This window comes from Ahaetulla prasina, chromosome 2 (genome assembly GCF_028640845.1).
Source record: "Ahaetulla prasina isolate Xishuangbanna chromosome 2, ASM2864084v1, whole genome shotgun sequence".
Taxonomy (NCBI): Eukaryota; Metazoa; Chordata; class Lepidosauria; order Squamata; family Colubridae; genus Ahaetulla; species Ahaetulla prasina.
In genome coordinates, this window is record NC_080540.1 from 109,971,457 (window position 1) to 109,993,102 (window position 21,646).

General features: G+C 34.3%; 1 protein-coding gene across 1 annotated transcript in view; it reads left to right on the plus strand.

Annotated features, from left to right (window-relative positions):
* Positions 1-21,646, plus strand: part of SLIT3 (slit guidance ligand 3) — a 570,113-nt gene that overhangs the window by 361,033 nt on the left and 187,434 nt on the right. The window contains exons 8-11 of the mRNA XM_058174175.1: positions 6,653-6,816; positions 9,648-9,789; positions 17,524-17,595; positions 21,152-21,223. Coding sequence (XP_058030158.1) covers positions 6,653-6,816; positions 9,648-9,789; positions 17,524-17,595; positions 21,152-21,223 — 450 coding nt within the window. The remainder of the gene's footprint in view (positions 1-6,652; positions 6,817-9,647; positions 9,790-17,523; positions 17,596-21,151; positions 21,224-21,646) is intronic.

Here is a 21,646-nt window from a genome sequence, read left to right on the forward strand (position 1 = left end):
GTTAAATAGTATCTGTCAGTACGCATGTCATCTGCTAAGATCAATAAGGGGCTGTGTTTTGCAGCCTGTCTCTTAAGCGCAAAAAATGCAAGAATATCCTTCCATTTTATTTCTAATGGGCTTTCCAGTTTAGAGTATTTCAAATTGTGCAGGTGGAATCTTCTTGTAAATATCTGTAGCATTAGTATTATATATGACATACTGTATCGTTGGCTCTTATTATCCATAATACCCTCTGACTTTAATTTGGTTTTAGACTTACAGTATATGAATCAATTACTGCTATGCAGAAACATTCTTCTGGTTTTTGTTCCTCCATCATTCAGTGTTTCATTTTTCTTCTAAGAGAGGGTAAAAGTCTAGTTTGGTGAAATTCACATAGATGGATATGAGATTTTTTAATTTGCTAGGGGAGAGAGAGACAGATACAGAGAGAGATGGAGAGAGGGGGGAGGGGAGAGAGAGGAGAGAGAGAGGAGGGAGGGAGGGAGGGAGGGAGGGAGGGAGGGAAGGAAGGAAAGAGAGAGGGGGAGAAAGAGATCTCATATATTGCATTATCCAATGAGCAAATGATCTTGAGGGTCCATGGATACCCCTATTTGAATTCAATCTTACAGGAAAGCTGTCTAGAAAGAACTGTTCTTACTGAGTTTTGTCAGATGGAAAAGCAGAGATAATAGCACTGTTTACCCTACTCTTCTTACAGAAATAAATTAAGTTCTAAAACACCTTGTCACTCCAAATTAAAAAGAAATGTCAGCACAGATATAGATTGAGATAGGAAAAACAAAACTATCTTTTTCCAAAAGTTTCAAGAAATTGGAGTATAGATTTTGGCATATGAGTTTTTATTAATTAAAAGGTGTTTACATTTTTTTGTGAATTTTCATGAAAATATTCTAAGCTTTATCTTGTCTATTTCAAATCGATCGGTAAATGTGATAAGCTAATAAGGTTTTCTGCCACTTTCCTTTTAGTTTAATTTAAAAGATGGCCTTGTATGTAGTTCCCTGGAGACTTATATTGACTAATTCCCTTTTACTGTAATTAAAGGAGAAAACAGGGAGGAAAAACATAAATGGGATTTCAAAGAGAGTTTTTATATTGAATTTTAACAATTACATTTTATGAAACTTGAATGCTGACACAAAAGGGATATTCTAGAAATTTAATTTAGGCTGTAACTAAATATACACCTTTAGAAATTACAAAGTATATTCATTCATCTTTTGTATGCTATAAATACGGTCACATTCATTTTAAAAGGGCTCTTTCAATGCATGTATGCTGCCAAATAATTTATGAAGCTTCTTAGCAGTCTTGCTCTTAATGAAAATTGTAAGACCTGACTGATAATAAAAAGGTTATATTTTTCATTTTAAGTTTCATCTATTTTGTTGCAGTCTCCAGTGTTCATCAGACCAAAACCAAACCAAAACAAACAAAAAGATGTGGCTAATAATATTTCCATTTAATGTCACCTTTTGCTGTCAATTTCAATCTTTCATGTTTTTTAGAAATAAATCATTATGGCTGGAAGATTGAATACTTTGTTTAATTTCAAGCTCATTTGAAATTAAGAAAAACTGTACAATAACATTGTAGCACTTAATACATCTGTCTCGCTATGATTAATCTATTATTCTATGGCTTTCCTAATTTCTTTTGTGTTGTTGTTTTGCTTTATGGGTTCGTTTAAACATTCTCATTTAGAACTAATAAGAATTGCTGTGCATTGATCTGCTTTCATTTCTATGAGAAAGCTATATTTATAGAATTTATTAACCTAAATTCATTTTGTCTCATTTTATTAATATTGACTTCCCTGTTGTATTTGCCGCAATGAATGACTGCAGAGATATTAGGCTGTCCTCTTCTGATGATTAAAAACAACCCAAACAATTCTAGTACACATATATTGGAGACTTCTTTTGGATAAGTTGCTCCTTATCATAGTTTTATATTTCTATAAGATGGTTAAAGCTTGACAGATTGTTTTCCACTGGTTGGTCTCAAGGGAAAATTTCTAAATGCACTCAATATGTTGCAGAATTCCAACAGAAATTATATGGCTTTAAAAACCCAGAAAGCATCCTGGGTACTGAGCATAGAGAAAGAAAAGTACTAATATGTATGTATGTGTGTGTGTGTGTGTGTGTGTGTGTGTGTGTGTGTGTGTGTGTGTGTGTGTGTGTGTGTATATATATATATATATATATATATATATATATATATATATATATATATATATATATATATATATATATATATATATATATATTTGTTTTCTGAGGTTTTCACGGGTGTTTGTATATAGGTCTTTGGTTGTTCGGGTTTTCTCCCGTGTAAAATTGGAAGTGTCTTGGCGACGTTTCGACGAAGTCTCATTCGTCATCTTCAGGCTTCAGCTTCGTGCTTCTGGGAGCAATGTGTGATCGCAGCTGTTTCTTCCTTTTAACTGCTAGTGGGCAGGACACGATATTGTCCTGCCCACTAGCACTAAAGTCACAGGACACGATATTGACTTTAAAAAGACCAGAACTATCGCCAAAACTGAACACTTTAACAACAGAATAATCAGAGAAGCCATCGAGATAGAAAAACGCCCACACAGCATGAACAAACGAGATGATACCTCCCGCCTACCAGCCATTTGGAAACCTGCCCTTATTGACAAACGTGTCCCTAACACGAGGAATGACACCAGACCCACACTCACGAGGTCCACACAGGATGTCACCACCACACATCCACCCAGAAAGCACACCCAAACCCACACTGATCAGGAAGCACGACCAAGGACCAGAAGCCAGACCGCAGCTGCAACATTAGCCATTTCAAACCCCTCCAATCCATACATGCAGCAGACTGACACCCACTACGAAGATGTAGCACGACCACGAACACGAAGCCAAACAGCAGCAGTGCAGCTCACCAGCTCAAATCCCCCTGCAGCACAGATTAGACTGAGCACAACCAAGCCCCCACCAACACAGGACACACCCCAGCCAATCAGAGCACAGAAAACCCCATCCAATCAGAGCACAGCCAAGCTCCCACCCAATCAGTTCAAACCCCACTAGCAGTTAAAAGGAAGAAACAGCTGCGATCACACATTGCTCCCAGAAGCACGGTTGAAGCCTGAAGATGACGAATGAGACTTCGTCGAAACGTCGCCAAGACACTTCCAATTTTACACGGGAGAAAACCCGAACAACCAAAGACCTATATATATATATATATATATATATATATATATATATATATATATATATATATATATATTCAATTTTTATACCGCCCTTCTCCCGAAGGACTCATGGTGGTTTACAGCCAAAATAAAAACAACATAGACATAAACAAAAATTAAAAACACTGATTCTAAAATTTGGCCAAATAAGATTAAAACTAACATAAAACCATCATAAAAACCCCCATTAAAATTTCGTTAGGCTAGCCCCGCATGGTGGAATAAAAAGATCTTGAGCTCGCGTTTAAAAGACCAGAGGTCGGGGAGTTGACGCAACCCCGGAGGCAACTCATTCCAAAGGGCAGGAGCCCCCACAGAGAAGGCCCTCTCCTGGGGGCCGCTAGTCGGCATTGTTTGACTGATGGTGCCCTGAGGACGCCCTCCCTATGGGAGCGCACAGGCCGATGGGAGGCTATTGGTGGCAGTAGGCGGTCCCGTAAGTAACCCGGTCCTGTGCCATGGAGCACTTTAAAGGTGATAACCAACACTTTTATAACCAAGACCACCGGCAGCCAGTGCAGGCTGCGCAGGAGAGGTGTTACATGGGAGCATCATGGTGCTCCCTCTATTACCCGCGCAGCCGCATTCTGGACCAGCTGGAGCCTCCTGGTGCTCTTCAAGGGGAGCCCCATGTAGAGAGCATTGCAGTAGTCCAGGCGGGAAGTGACAAGGGCATGAGTGACCATGCGTAGGGAATCCCAGTCAAGGAAGGGACGCAACTGGCGTATCAGGCGCACCTGATAAAAAGCTCCCCTGGCGACGGCCGTCATATGTTCTTCTAAAGACAGCCGATCGTCCAGGAGAACGCCTAAGTTGCGAACCCTCCCCCTGGGGTCCAATGATTCACCCCCAACAGTCAGCAATGGACTAAGCTGGCTGTACCGGGATGCCGGTAACCACAGCCACTCTGTCTTGGACGGGTTGAGTTGAAGTCTGTTCTTCCCCATCCAGACCCACACGGCCTCCAGACACCGGGACATCACTTCAATGGCTTCATTGGGGTGGTTAGGGGTAGAAATGTACAGCTGAGTATCATCAGCGTACAGATGGTATTCCACCCCAAAACCATGGATAATCTCACCCAGCGGCTTCATATAGATATATATAAAATTGAAACTAGTTTTCAATTCAACTGCCAGATAAATGTGTTCAGTGTTCATTACTGACAAATACAATAACTCTGGCCTGAGTAGTAAATTCCATTATTTAAAGCAGATCAATTACAGTAAATATGGGGTAAGTTCCTGTTACTTGTCCCAGCTTCTGCCAACCTAGCAGTTCGAAAGCATGTAAAAAATGCAAGTAGAGAAATAGGGACACCTTTGGTGGGAAGCTAATAGCGCTCTGTGTGCCTTTAGCATTTAGTCATGCCGGCCACATGACCAGGTGTCTACGGACAGATCTGGTTCTTTGGCTTTGAAACGGAGATGAGCACTGCCCCCTAGACTTGGGACAACTAGCACATATGTGTGAGGGGAACCTTTACTTTTATCTTTAGCATAGCTTGTACTGTTAAATGGCTCAGTAGCGGCTAAATATTTTTTTAAAAAAAAAACCTGTTAAGTTTGAATGTGAATTTCAGGGACTAGTCTTTTTCCATTCTCTCTAGAACAGATATATATATATATATATATGCTTTTTATAGTGGGAGTACTATAGTGGGAGTACTAGTCAAGCTTAATATTATGGATAACTGTTAGATGACAGTGAAAAGATATAGAAAAGTCCAACTTCATTTTTTTACAGCTAGCTAGCCGACATACTTTGCCTTGTCAGTCAGGACCTCAGACTTTATTGAGCCTAGCAAGGACATAAATTTTGGAAGCTTCCGAGGAAAAAAAAATGTGCCTGCAGGCCATCAGCAAACATACAAATCTAGAGACTGTCAGTTTAGGCACCGCTGCTGAACTCAACAGCAGTGGCCTGGCATAAAGATCTTTGAAATGATTAATTTATTTTGTGGATGGATCGGGCTATGTTTTACAGCACTTTATGTTTGTCAGCGTTCTATGTAATGTTAGTCTGTCAGAATGATGGCTTTGTTTAACCCTGTCCAACAGAAATGGCAGCATTGTCATGGGAACTGTGCTTTTAATGCCTGCCTGTCATGACTCATAGAGTAGAAATGAAATATTTGATAGTTTATTTGCACTTTCAGGCTACTTTGTTTTTTTTTAACAGAACTTTTTTCTAGGCAATGTGACAAACTGAGTGCAACTTTACAAGACAAAAGGGCTACAATATCAAAATGTCATTTATATTCTGTAAGTAAGGAGTTGTTAATACGTAAGAGCCATCCTTGTTCCTGTTTTATATTGTGTATGAAAAAGGGAAAGATTTAATCTGGATGGCATATAGTTGGTGTCTTGTGAATAACAACAAACAGACAAAGATATTTTTGATAATTTTTGTGCAGCTTTTTGCACCCTTCCCATAATGATTCAAAAGTTCCCCAGGACCTGCCGCAAGTTTTTTTGCTGGGAATTATCACGGACTGTACAGTAATTGAGACTAAGTTGATTTTAAATTTAACAACAGCAGCAAGATTACTAATAGGACAGTATTGGAAGAAAAAAGAATTACCTACAATAGGAGAATGGATATTGAAAGTTGCCAATTTGGCTGAGATGACAAAAATCTCAGCCTTTTTGAAAGACAATACGCAAGAAAGATATTTAAGTGAATGGAAAAAATGGATTGACTATATTCAAAACAGATATCAGACTGAGAGTTATCAGACTGCCTTTGAATGATTAGGATGTATTATTTTTGATTGTTTGGGGGGAAGTTAGGAATTGATGAGAATTGAAGGATTATAATTTAGTTAGGAAGGAAAATTTTTTAGTATATGTATGCTTTATTTTTACTATACCATGTGTTTGTTCCGGGAAGTCCGGGGGATAGGGGAGTTTGGGAAGGGAGGGGGAGGGGAGAAAGGGGGGGAGGGGGGAAAGGGGGAAAAAATTTTGAAAACTTTTTCAATTAAAAAAAAAAAGTTCCCCAGGTCTCTGAGAAAAGATTGAAGGATTGGGTAGAGAGTGCAAGATGAAGGAAGAATTCAAATCTTTGCCTTCACTTCTGTTTTCACTACAAAGAAAATATCTTGTCACTTTTTAAGAATGTTGTCTTTTTGCTACCTTCCCTTGCTCATTTTTTTTTGAACAAGGAAGCAAAAATAAATCTCCTGTTATCAGAGTTCAGTCATGATGAATGAATAAACTTGCTTATGTGCCATACAATCTATTTCCAAGTTCCAGCTGTTCTATAGTCAATTTCTTTGATTCACAAAAGCAATGCAAAAGATAGAATTATTAATTTTTTTAAAGGCTCTTAATGGCATTGTCTCCTTTTCCGTAAGGAGGAATGCAAGCTTGACATTCCTTCTGCTATATCCTTTTGTAGGCGGCTTCATTCCAATTATTTATACTGCGATTGTCACCTGGCATGGCTTTCGGATTGGCTGCGCCAGAGGCGATCGGTTGGACAATTCACCTTCTGCATGGCACCTGTTCACCTGAGAGGGTTCAATGTAGCTGATGTTCAGAAAAAAGAGTATGTCTGTACAGGTAATGCCTCATTATTTCACTTTCTTCTCTCATTTTGTACTAGTCTTCCCATTAACTTGAAATAAACTATTGTAATGTTGGTCCTTTTAAATGTCACTCTGTGCCAATTCCAATTCAGTCATGCCTCAGTTAAATAGAGTAATAATATTTTAAATTGCTGTGATTTGTTCCTAGGCTTTCTGAACTGTTGGACTGTGTTAATGATTCTATCTTTAGTTTGTTTTTTTTTCAAATGTTCAGATCATATTAATGTAAAAGGCTAATTACCAAATAATATAATCATATTTCTCAGGAGAATGCCTTCTGAGCTTTATGTCTGACTTGCATACAAATGGAATAAATTAGCAAATGTATGTAAAGTTCTGGCATTCAATTTAATGCACAGTGGATACATATTGTGACAAAAGAAAGGAGAATATAATCCCTGCACAACACAATTGTGATCTTTACATTTTGAACTGATTTAGAAATCATGCCAAAGTTCAGGAGCAGCTTACTATGCAAATGTGAATAATTCCATGTTGTTTAAGGAATGTATATAAAGTACACAAACTGGATTCTGCTATTTGTAGGAAATGCAAAAATCCATACATGATCATAGAACTTCTTTGTAGTGGTGCTCTTCTTTTAGCATTCTTTGTTAAATAAACTTTTTTTAATAACTGATGGAATTGCTTATTCTTCTGTGCCTGCGTTCATTTCTTTTCCAATACATTCTAAGTCATGTTGAAAGATCAAAAGAGAGATGACAACTTTTTTCAATCACACTTTTGCTAACAATATCTCAAGTGTCAAGACCATGAATTCTCAATGGAAACTCTGACATTTCAGAAACATACAGTAAAAAGATCCCAATAATTCTCTTTCTTTTATCAAGAGACAAATACACTCTTGATATATCAGGCAAGGTTGTAGAGTTTCAGGTTTTTCATCTTTAGGGAATTTGAGGCTATATTTCAGTTGATGGCTTTCATAACCACATATGTACATAGAAATATAGTTTCTAATCCAATCTATTATTGCTTTTTTCAGTGTGATCTGTTAATGATATATCAAACTTCTGTTTTTCAATGCATTTTTAATGTTTTCAACATAAATGTGGGAAATTATCTTCCAATGATATATTCAGAATGTTTTTGGAAAATGACTGGAGATGTTTAATGAATGCTTGTTTTGTAAATCAGTATTGCCTTAGTAATTAAAAAGAAAACCTTCAAATACTGTGCACAAAACTGTATTCAATAAAAAACGCATTACCCATAAATAAATAAATGCTTTAACAAACAACTAGATAAGCAAACCTTACAAGAAATAGTATCCTTTCTTTAAGTTTAGTATGTTGGTTTGTGTATGTTATGTATAGTTGTGTTTTATATATTACTTAAAAATGTGATTGTTTTAGGTAGTGTTTTAAAAAGTTAAACGTACATTAATAGATGAGATATCTAAACATTCTAATTGAAACAATGGGAATAAAAGAGATTGTATTAAAAAATAATTTGGAACTGAATGTTATCAATATTCTAATGACCCTCATATTTCTGAATAGCATTTCTATGAAAAAAAGAGAAGCGTTAATTCAGGAAGTACAGTCATAAGCCGTGGCTTAAAATGACTTTAAAACATTGATGCTTCTTCTAATTCCTCCAGGTTTGTGTATGTGAGGCTGCCTTTACATCTAGTCTGCAAATTTAAATTGGTATAGACCACATTGGATTCTAGTTCGTTTCTAGATGAAGTATAAATTTCACATTTTTTTCTTGGATCCAAATTATTTAATCAAAGATTGTATGTATTATGATCTTCCATACCATTTGAAGACATCTGAAGACAAACTAGGAACAGCTTGGAATCAAGATTTTTTCAATGTCAGCCTTGGTTGACTGGAAACTTCCTATTGAATTGAAGGAATTGGCCTCCTTACTGACTTTTCAAAAGGCCTTCAGAATTCATTTTTTATGAAAGTTGAACTGCTGGTTTTTCATATTAGATTCATTTGTTTAGGGTTTTTTTTTAATTAACAAACAGCAATAGAATTTTATGACAGAATCAAAAAAAAAAGTGCTTTGTTCCTTTCTTAAAATTCACAATGCAATCCTCAACAGACAGGAAGGTATTTTGAAGAATAGAATCTGGAGTCTAGGAAGATTATTAAAATTAATCTTAAAAATATGTAGAGTGGCTCCTGTGTTCTCAAGGAGAACACAGACATGCATGTAAGATTTTGTTTGGTTGCATTGTTAACTATTGAATCAACTGATATATGGTATCTCTGATAATGGAACAATATTACTTGTGGAATACTTTCCTCCTTTCTCTCACTGGGGTTTCTCCAGATTGGCTCCAGCAGCATGTCTGGAACAAATACATTGAAGGAGGCAGCAGGACAGAAAACAAAATAAAGCTTGGAGTTAAAACTGTAATATAATTCATTTATATACCGTGTTTCCCCAAAAATATTTTTGTTCCAAAAGATGAATTAGGGCTTATTTTCTGGTTAGGTCTTATTTTGGTGAAAATATGGTACTAAATGTATCCATCTGGCTGACAATCTTAACTGGGGCTTATTTTGGGGGGGTAGGGCTTATATTACGAGCATCCTAAAAATGATGCTAGGACTTATTTTCCGGTTGGGTCTTATTTTTTGGAAAACAGGGTAAAATATCATACAATATTTAAATGACAATAAATTTTAAAGGAAGGCTCCTCCCTTTGATGACTTTTCATAACATTTAAAGATGATAATCAGTTAGACTACGAATAACACCACTTGGGCTAATAAATTTTAACGTTAAAAAATCCCGCTACATTTCAAATCTTTTCCTTTTCAGGTTCGCATGCTGAACTGCCATCCTGCAATGCCAATTCTGTCAATTGCCCATCTGCTTGCACTTGCAGTAACAATATTGTGGACTGTCGGGGAAAGAGCTTAACTGAACTTCCAGGCAACCTACCAGAAAATATTGTGGAAATGTAAGTATCTCAACTCTAGTGCCCCAATTTGATCTGTTTCCATTAAAACAATCAAAATAATAATGTGAATCGGGCAAGAAAGAAAAAAAAAGCACCAGTCTTCAGCAACATCTATAATCCCCAAGAATACTTTCCAAGTAAGCCATCGGGTTTTTTATGAAATAAAAATTATAGATATCTGGAGACCATGACCATACATTCATACAGGACAAAGTTAAGCAAGATTTACATAGATTTTTTTAGGAGGTGGTAGCTAGAGGGAGATAACATATAATGTTCTATTAGATTGGTGTTTATATTTTTATGCTAGCTATTTGTGAATCAGCAACATTTTGCAAAAAGTCCTATAAATTGTTCTTAACCATTACAAAAATAGTTAGGAACTCCTTCCTTTGTTTCCTTTTCTCTGATAGTGTAATTCAGTTCAAGAGACAAATGCCATGCACACCATGTTCTTGAAGGCTATATGGTAGAGGCGGTCCATTCCCAGATGTTATACTTAATTTTAAATATTGCTTTTAATGCTACATAAAGTCAACATAAATTTAAGAAGAGATCCTCATAAATCAATCAGTTTAATAAGCCATTTTTTCTATCATCTGTCTTTAATGTTTACAAAGTATTGTAGTCAATCACTTAGAATTTTTTTTAAAGCAAATAGAGATGAAGCCAGAAATATTTTTATTAGGAATACTTCCAGGGACCTATGAAAAAAAATACAATATTTAATTATACATATTATAACAGCGGCAAGAATAATATACACACAAAATTGGAAAAATAATAATATACCAATGGAAGAAAATTTTTTAAGAAAAGTTTTGAAGTGTGCAGAGATGGACAAATTTACAAAAGAAATACAAGAAAAGGAAGAAACAGAACGCTATATGGTATGGGAGAAATGGTATGAATGGTTAGAGGAGAGGGATAAAAGGCAAGGAAAGAGTAAATGAGGAAGATATAGGAGTTGAAATGCAGTAACATACAAATGGAAATGGAACAGACACAGAATGTATGATCGCTATTGAGTACACTGTTATCTTTATGTATATAAATCAATATATGAACTATATGCATAAATGGCAAATTGAAATAATGGAGAAAAATGGATATGTAAGAAATGTTTACTGATGCAAAATTGTTGAAATTTTGAAAAGAAGAAAATTGTAAAAATTACTTTTTTTAAAAAAACTGATTAATAAAAATTATTTTTAAAAAAAATTGTTGAAATTTTAGAGTAGAATAAGGGAATATTTTTGTTTTAATTTAATTTCTAATATGCATTATTTTCTACATTCTTGCCATCAAACTTTATCATATAAAAGCAGCAAAAGTTGGTAGAACAATCTGCTCCTTTCCCATTCAAAAATGTTGCTTTGAGATACAAATAATACATCAGTTGCTGAGTTAAATGATTAGTATTTATATTTTAAACATTCAGAATGATTTTTAATACTGTTTTTAACTTGCCAGTTTCAAAGAGCTGTTAAAAATTTGTGTGAATGTGTGGTATCCAGAAACTAGTTATGCTATTTGTTTATTAACTGCATGGTTATTAAACAAAAAGGAAAATATAATAGTTTTAACACTAAGAATGAATTTACATGCATATAGATGCAACACGCATAAATTTACATAGAAAATAGTTACTACTATAGAGAAAATCGATAACATGAAAAGCAAGCTGAAGATCTAACCTAAATTCAATGTTATATTCTTAAATTCCCTAATCCATGAAAATGAACTTGGGTGAAAATACTAAAAATGCATGTAAATTCATACATTTATACTATTTTCATATATTTTCATATTTTCATACCATATTGGTTTTCATGTTCTTAATTTTCTTTATAGTGGTAAGTATAACACAGTTGCAAGATTAACAAGATTAACCTGGCTTCTGAGAGAAAGGCAAAATAGAAAGACGGTTCTGTCAAAATAACTAATATTAAATGAAATGTGTGTGTGTGTGTGTGTGTGTGTGTTTCATTTCTTAAAACATATGGACTTCAGTGCCTCTCATTACTTTTTTATCTTAAAAGTAATATAGATACGTTGGGTTTTCACTGGAACCTAAGACAGTTATCTTTTTGGATTATATTCATCTACTGCACAGCATGCTTTTATAATAACATGGAATAATAAATGTCAAATTCAGTTTCTTTGATTTAGTTCCATGTAGAATTGAAAGCAGGTATTGGTTCACGTATCTCTCTTGTGACCAGCTATATAATGAGTTTTCAAACTTTGCAAAATGTTTAAAATGTTAAATAAGTATGTGTGAATCACTCACTGATAAATAAAATCAGTGATTTAATGAATGTTTAGAGTTGACCCCAAAACAATTATAGTGCTTATTTTTAAGGATTAAATTCAGAATGATTTATTAGAGAAAACAATGATAGAAATGGGCTTAACTTGTTAGTAAATCACAGGTTTCCAGGCACTTGACCTAAATTCAATTCCTTGACTTGCCATTACAGAAGACTCAATTGACCAAAGCTATGATGGCAAGTAAAGATATAGAAGATTGCAACCTGAAATATAAGTGAACTAAATGGTAAATGAAATGAACTGATTAATTAAATGAAAGAAGAGAAAAATAGATACAGTAGAACTTCAATTAAGTAAACCATTTATGGGGACCCGTTTATATCCTGTTTCTATTTTTTTCTTCGAATGTCCATTCTCTTTTGCAGCTTTAAAGAAATCTATTCTATCACTTACTTAAATTGAACTGAATTTGCCATTTGATTAACCTTTTACTCAGTTTAAAGAGGTTGTTCTAGAGCTCTTAAAGCTTTTCCACCTAAATATCATTCAGAAACTTGTGCACTACTTTCCTCAAAGATAATAAGTTCAGAAAGACTATCGGCAGCAGAGATCCCTGACAAACCTTCATTTTATTTAATTTCCTCTGTGTTTAGAAATTTGTTCATTTATTCTTTCTTTTTGCTTGTTTATTTTTTCCCACCAGTTAACAACCACAGAAGTACAGATGTTCTTAGGACTGCTATGTTCACACAAAAATTTTGATGGCTTTATCAAAAACATTTTTTGTAAAATAAACAATGCGGTGTTGACATTTCAACTCCAAACTATTTTGTCCTTTAAAAAAATAACATGATTGATCATTATAGTAAGAAATCAATCAAACAATCACATTAAATTGGATACAGAATGGTTCCCCTGATTTTTGTTACTATCACAATATTGATTTATATAAAGTGGATTGTCTGCTGGAGCACTAGATATAAAGCTTTGGTGGTTGGAATGCTTACCATCTGGAATAACATCCCAAAACAGAAATCCCTAGTGTTATAGCCAGTTACTTCAATGGACACTTTTAAAAAGACATAGCTATTGCTGCTTTTATATGTTATACTGTTTGCATTTGATATAATTGATTATTGGTATTTTGATTTTTTCAGTATCTAAAGGATAACCTCCTTATAATTTATAGAAACTTATGGAAGGAACTAAACTTCATGAAAAGATGTTTGTTATTATTTGCTTTCTAGTTAATTTAAAATCTACTAGTCACATATCTTCTTTGAAAAAGCAGTGTTTGATAAGAAAGGATTGTCAGAATCAGTTGTTCAACATCCAACATTTAACATCTCTGATTTAATTGGCAAGAATGTAGTATAATGTGTATTTTTGTTTGATACTTTCATATTTTCTGCCTCGGTGTTTTAGCCATATTGCCAGAAAAAATGCACCCGTTAAGTGATATTATCCTAACTAGCAGTTATCTACTAAAGGTGATTGCATAGAAAAATGTGTTTTGATTGTTCTTTTCCACTGTGGAAAATCTGTTCTCTGATTTGTTTTATTATTGTTTTTGTGGTGTTAACTATGTCTTTTCAAATGCTATGAAAGAGTTAGGTGCTTATTAGTGCTTAGTGATTTTTCCTAGTTTATGAAAATATTAAGAAATGTCTAATATATGCCTATTTCATGAAGGTGTGCACATATAAATACATACACATAGAGAGTAGAAGGAGGGAAGAAAGTAGGTAGGAAAGAGTAGAGAAGGAGGAGGGAAATAAGAAGGTTAGATAGGGTGGAAGAAGGGAGGAGTGGAGAAGGAGGAGAGGAAGTAGTAAAGTGAAGGAGATGAAGGATGTGAAAGTAGTAGAGGGTAGAGGGAGGTTGTGAAGAAAGGAAGTGGCAATCGGGCAGGCCTGAATCAGTAATAAATAAAAATTAATGATTAATGATGGATAATAGTTTGTACATAAATATGATGTTGAAAAATGGAAATAAAAATTATTTATAAACAAAAAAAATACATACACGTAGACAGGTAATTTAACTTTTGAGCATCCCAAAAGAAGTTGCAACTTGATTCTTCTGCATTAACCTCACAAAACAAAGCAGCACCATGGAAAGCTCCCAGTGAGACCGTCATGTCTTTTGCTCTCAAGATCCATCATCTCACATCAAGTAGTGAGAGATTCCTTAAAAATACATTTTTTTCCATTCTTTTTGTGGCCTCTCACCTGGCATAATTCTACCACTTTTGGGCAAATATAGTGAAACTCTGGTTTCAAGGGAAGGCATTCATGATAACTGTAGCACATCTTTCTGGTATATTTTATTTATTTATTTATTTATTTGCATTTATATCCCGCCCTTCTCCGAAGACTCAGGGCGGCTTACACTATATCTATATCTATATCTATATCTATATCTATATCTATATCTATATCTATATCTATATCTATATCTATCTATCTATCTATCTATCTATCTATCTATCTATCTATCTATCTATCTATCTATCTAAATATAACAAACTCAGTCAATTTTTTTAAAAAAAAACTCTAAATGAAAAATTTTGCAAATTTTTTTGCAACACTAAACAATAAGGCCAACTAAGCTCAGAAATAAGAATAAAACAATATTAAAAAGGTAATTACAAAGTAGGGAAAAAAAGAAAAGAGCAAAGAAAGAAAAAAATTGAAAAAGTATTTTTTAAAAAACTCCTGATCTTTCTTGTAACAAGTACAAGCAAATTATTTTATTCATCCCTACTATATGATTAGACACATTATTCACTTCTGTCTTTCCCCCTTTATCCAATTACAAATCTAAAAATCATTGTTCAACAAATCCATACAAGGGCTCTAGAATATTACTGTTACTAACTACTTTCTTAATGCCCTTTTTGGGTGAGACTGCTAGACAGTCTATGCTTAGGAGTCCTAAAATTTATTCTTTTGGGAAACCTGCAGTGAAAAAAAAGTGGGCTCACACACCATACCAAGCCATAAAGTGTCATTATGAAGCATAACTGTTCAGTTTAGACAGTGAAGCATGATAAAGTATGAACTTATCCAATGCTTATTTTCAAGTCTAAGCAAAACATAAAAGAAAATGCTGCTGAAAGTTCTAGTCAGGCATGTCTAGTCAGGCATGTCATCCTCCAAGCAATAGAAGCTAAAAGGTCCTCGGAAAAATCATTCTCTATACCTCAGTCTAGATATATTCTTTTCTATCACACTCAACAATCATGGATACATGAGCACATTTAGTTGTTCAGCTTTACTGTTCCTCTACATCTTCAACCTACCAACAGACTGATTTTGTTTTAAACTTAGTAAACAACGACTGATCAACCACTTTCTACCCTGTTTGCCCGAAAATAAGACATCCCCTGATAATAAGCCCAATTGGGCTTTTGAGTGCATGTGCTAAAATAAGCCTCCTGCCGAAAATAAGCCCTCCCCAACAATGTTTAAACGCAGAGCTGGAAATCAGGTAAGACGGCAAGAGGAACCTCATCTTGCTCCACATGCCCCAAAATAATAAGACCTCCCCGAAAATAAGGCCAAGCATTTATTTCAGAGTTAAAAAAAAAATAAGACAGGGTCTTATTAATCAATTAACAAATATATTTACAGTTAATAACAGTATGGTAAGAAGCCAAGTTATTTGTTATTTAATGAATATTTAAACATTGAGCTAGAAGAAAAAACTTGATTCTAGCATTTGTTGTAAACCACTTCTCTAATGCAATTATATTCTATACAAATATGAACTTATTAAAATATAAAAAGTTATTGACTGACATTGGTGATTTATCCATATCTTGGATATCATACATGATTTCCTGAATCGTTTTTAAAAGTATACTTCATATCTCTGGTCAACAAACTCATATATCAAATATTGTTCCATAGGTGAATTTTTATTCTTTATATTCACTCATTTTTGTATTCACTCATGCTACACATCCACTGATACGGCAGTTATCAGTTCATGTGGTTTTATGAGCGGCTTCTCTGTGAAATTAAATAAGTTATTTAAACTCTGAAACCACCTGCTATTTGCTGGAAAATAGTTCACCATAAGGAACATTATTTCATATTTAAATACATTATAACAGGCATTACCAGACATGTATTTATTTATATATCCATACTATTTTTTTCTTCTATATGACTAATGTAACCTTCTATGTCAACCATCTATATTATTTTTCCTATATAAATGACATGCATATAATTAATAACATATATTTATCAATACAGTATATTACATGAAGTTCTGTTACTACCAATTAATAGCCTGGCTTTAAGACAGAATTCGTTTCTGTACCTCTACACATATACACACATAAACAAACACACAGTGCTGTCTTATTGTTTTGATGTAGAGTTGTAGTACTCATAGAGAAATAACAAAAAATGGTGAACCTTGAAATAGACTTGTACAGAATATATTGTGATTTTTATTGCTAGAAGATCATTTGTTCGCTTTTAGTACAGCTTTTTTTTTTCTTGCTTGCTGTTTTTATTGCTTTGTTGAAAGTCTGGTCTGGATAGCAAAAGTTATTTAAAAGGCAATAATAAAGCCAGAATATAAAGGGACTTGCTCTTATATCATGTTCAGAATATCTCTGAATCTATCAAGCTGCTGTGTGTTCTCGGCAGTATTTTCAATTTTATTAGAGCAAGTGAAGGAAATTGTTCTTGTCATTTGACCTGAACAGTTGTTGAAGTCTCAAAAATAAAACTCCCAAAGGTTAAAAAAAAACCCTGATTCTTGGTATATCAAAAAAGATCACAGTACTGTAGGTCTGTGAGATGTTTTCAAGGATATCTTTCAGAACTCTACAATAGAGTTCAATGTACAACAGTACATTCACTGTTCTAAAAACAATTTAAAGTTGTTTACAAAGTATTATGGGATATATTGAAGACTATTCTTTTCAATTTTATAATGATGTTAGAATCATAGAATGTAAGGCCTGAAAGCACCTTGGGATTGTATAGTCCAATATGCTAAATATCTAATATTCTAGTTAACCTTCTATCTAAATTGTAATGCTGAACAGGTGAAAATATCTTTGTTCAACAGTACCTTTGCTTCCTTTGTCCCTCTGATATACCCATTACTCATCTTTGATCTGTTCTAGAAAGACACAACATTTCCTTAGATTTTGCTGAGAAAATCTATTATGCCACTATTACCATTTATAGAAAGCATATGGTACAATTTACCACACATGCTACTCCTGCTTCTTATTATAATGTTTCTCATTCTGCTATTAATAATATTAAATCCATATTTTGTGATTCTTTTACTTTTGCCCATTTTGCTTAAAGATGAATTTCAAAAGAAGCTTTATCTTGGCAAAATTTATATAAATAATTAAATGAAATACCAAGGATTGTTCGTGTATCTTTGCAATTTTGGCAATTATGCTTTTTATTTTATTTTCAGCCGTTTAGAGCAGAATTCCATAAAGGCCATTCCTCCTGGAGCCTTCTCTCAATACAAGAAACTTAAAAGAATGTAAGTAAGTTAAATGTCTTGGTATGCTTAATATTTTCAGTATATTTTACCACTCTTTGAGGCAGCCATGTAGGAAAAATTCTGTTTTGCCACCAGGGTGCCCAGAATTCCATATTTATATAAAATTGTGTGTATAATTCTTTGACACCTTGGATGTATTCCTCTTTTTACTTTCTGAAGGAAAGCTGATTTCCTAGGTAATTAAAAATGAGCTGATTTCTCTTCCTGTTCTCCCATTAATGCCTGTATTTATTCAAATTTGTCCCAAGTTTCTTCTATCTCATGAAGCAAGCTTGGGAAGTAGAGTTTGTTGGCCGTGTCACTTGTATTTCTCTTTGAGACAAGCTAGTATGAAACAGTAGAACAGACATGACAAAAAGTAAAGGAAAACTGCTCATGCAAAAATTAAACCCACTTAATGTATTTATATTTAAGATCATAAATTTAGCCCATCAGGGATTAAGATGGGGGTGTCTTCTTAGTGCTATGGAGGCAGGGTATCTAATACAACATGACAATTAAACCATTAAAATCAGCTACTCTATCCTTTCTGTAGTATCCATAAACTGTTTTAAGTATTAATTTAAATTTACTTAACTAAATTTCTTGTTCTTGGAAAGAAAAATCATCTAAGTGTAGTTTGCTTGCAATAGTAGTATTGTTATTTAGTTTGATATGAAATAACTTCAATTTTCAAAAAAACAATGTAGTAACCTTTTTAATATTGATGCCAATGTGGTGTTGAAAACCCAGTTCAGTATAATTACTCTTAATTTACATTGATAGTAAAAAAGGAGTTTTGTAAAAAGAGCAGAGCATAAAAGTGCGACTACAGGTCTACTGAAATTTGATTTTGGAACTAAAATATATAGGTGAAAAAATATTCAAAAAATTGTAGAGATATCCTTTATTTTTTAAATGAAGAAAATATAGTCAATACTATAGTCACTTCTTTGAAAATGAATCTCAATGAATATGGTTCCTCTGCATAATGCAGAGGACTATATGTTAATCCATACATTTTATACAGGACATCCAGAATGAAGCAAAATATCTTCAGTGGATACCACATGGATATAAGAATGAAGACACTCAATAGGGCAAAGAAAAAGTCCATGTGTGTAATTGCATCAAAACTGTTGTAATGTGGGTACAGTTAGGTGTTTCACTCAGTTACCTGGCTTCTGCATTCTACACCAATTGGTTTCCAGAGCAAACACAAGGGTAGCCCAAGTAGAGAGCACTTAAATACATGAACAACATTGAAAAACTGTCTCACAAAAGAGTAAAAGGTAAAGGCAAAGGTTCCCCTCGCACATACATGCTAGTCGTTGCTGACTCTAGGGGGCGGTGCTCATCTCCGTTTTATAGCCAAAGAGCCAGCGCTGTCTGAAGACGTCTTCGTAGTCATGTGACCGGCATGACTCAACACCAAAGGAACACGGAACGCTGTTACCTTCCCACCAAGGTGGTCCCTATTTTTTCTACTTGCATTTTTACATGCTTTCGAAACTGCTAAGTTGACAGAAGCTGGGACAAGGAATGGGAGCTCACCCCGTTACACAGCAGCACTAGGGATTCGAACCGCTGAGCTGCCGGCCTTTCAGTCAACAAGCTCAACGTCCTAACCCCTGAGCCACCACATCCCCCTCACAAAAAAAGTTATAAAAAAGTTATATAAAAAATTGTACTCATAAAAGAGTACAACTGCCATTATTTATGAAGCATTCCTCTCTGTCACTGTTTTTCCTAAAGGAATGCAGCCCAACTAAGAACAAACTCAATTCTTATCCTGAACTCCCAACTCTCCATTTTGTTTAGGTTTATTTGCTCCCATATACATCATTACTGTATCTAGACACTGATTTAGAACATGCATATTATGTCAAGCTGAGTGTCGTCATTGCTGCCTAAGTATTTATACCTTTCCCAGTGGTTTCATTTGAATAGTATTGGGAATAAAACAGTACTTGTCCCAAAAATTAGGAGAGAACCATTGCATCAGAATTTCCTAATTCTCAGGTCACTGTGACACTCAAAGGGAACATGTGGGTGAAGATAAAAGCTACTCACAATTTGAAGAGAATCTTGATTCAAGTGTCTCTGCCTCTCTGCTTCAGGTCACCTATTATGGTAATGAAAGCTGATTTCCATAACTGAAGCCAGATTGAAAAAAGTAGAAATAATTAGTGCGTTCCGAAAATAGGTATATTGTATAAATCTGTTGTATTATGCATCTTGTCACAAAAAGGCACATTTAAAGCTGAGCAGTAATTAGCATCATCTTCTGAATCCAGTGTGGGATTGTCCAAGAATGAACATACACTGTCTCCATTACATTGTGCAAAAATTTATTCACCATTTCCACAGCTATGTCTCTCAAAAGATCCAAGATTTCAAGAGAGAATATGGTGGGCTAGATAGGCTCAAGGGTTTTGCTCTCATACTCAGCCCTCAGGAATAGAAGATATTTAAAACAACAAACAAACAAAAATGTGGACCAGTCTGGGCACTGGACACCTTATTAAATGTTCTGTTGGTATAAGCAAATTTATTTTTAAAAAATCTTGCAACTCTGTTACCACAGGTTTGCTAAGACTGTGAATGAAAGCAACATTGAGTTTGTGCTGTCCTTTTCTCCAAACTTTCAAAGTTTCAATGTGTGATATTTTAACTTGGAGAATCCCAGTTGTTTACAGATAAGTTTGATTATTATAAGTTCAATATATATTGTTGTGCACATCAAGAATGAAAGAAATTCCGCTATCCCTGAGAATCAGTTTGAGATGCTCAGTGTTTTTATTAAGTTCAGATTGAGTAATTAAACTGTGCGAGGCAGCCAGTGCTGTTTCTTTTTTTCCCCCTTTTTTTGCCTTCAGCACAGTATCACTTTCTTATAAGACTTTTCTATATAAAGTAGAAAGAAAGTTCAATAATTTAAATCCCAAAGGAGAAGCTCAGACTGATCAGAGATGCTGGGGCTTCTGTCAACAGTATAATACAAATGGAGACCACAACAATAAAGTTAGGTTAGAAAGGGACGGAAAATGTGAGACTAAAATTCAGATTGGAATAGCCATAGGTATTATAAGTGCTAGTAAATAGCCATACAGCTTGACTTCAGATGTTTTGATACAGTAAAATATATTGCTTATTCATAAAATGATAATACAGAACCACACAAAAATGTTGGCTTGTTGAATTGTATGGGTTTTTTGTAAGGTGGTGCTATCTTCAGAAAGTGACTATATTACTTCTATTCACTAGGGCAGTTCCAAGTTTCAAAGGATTTTTTGCTACACTAAAAGTTTAAGCAAAGAAAGCATTTTTGAGGGAAATATGTTTCAACTCAGTAAGAATTTTTGCCTCATTGAAGTGAGCCCAGACTATCTTATACAATTCATTATCTTTTCAGTCAACAACATAATCAAGAATCAGACACAACAATTTAAGTAGAGCTAAAGTGGGTGCCAGAGTTTTTTAAGCATAGTTTTCAGACACGTAGGCGTGGTTTTTTTTAAATCTGTGTCTTGCCTTCTCTTATATCTTCTTGCAGTGATATCAGCAAGAATCAGATATCAGATATTGCACCAGATGCTTTTCATGGATTGAAATTACTCACCTCTTTGTAAGTACAGAATAACCTTGAAGGGGAGTTTTTTTAAAAAACTCTTAAAAATAAGTGGATTAAATATTGGTCTGTTATGCTTTCATTTTCCTTGTGTAATTTTCTCCTTGTAGAAAGATCTAACCTTTGTTTAATTGAAATTGATCTGAGCTGAAGGTGCCATTGTTTGTGCAAATCTAGATTCCTTTTATAGATGAACACAGTATGAAGGTTAATTATTAGGCCACAGTAACATCAATCTGTATTTTTATTTTCCTGAATGTTGAAGATCATATTTATTAGGGACAACCAAACATACAGCAGTCTTCTGCTCATTACTGAATGGAACTTAAGTCCTCATTTATTTTTGGGGAAATAAACTGAGAGTTAATTTGATAACGATATGCTTAGTTCATCAAAACCACTCTATGTATTATTGCTTTC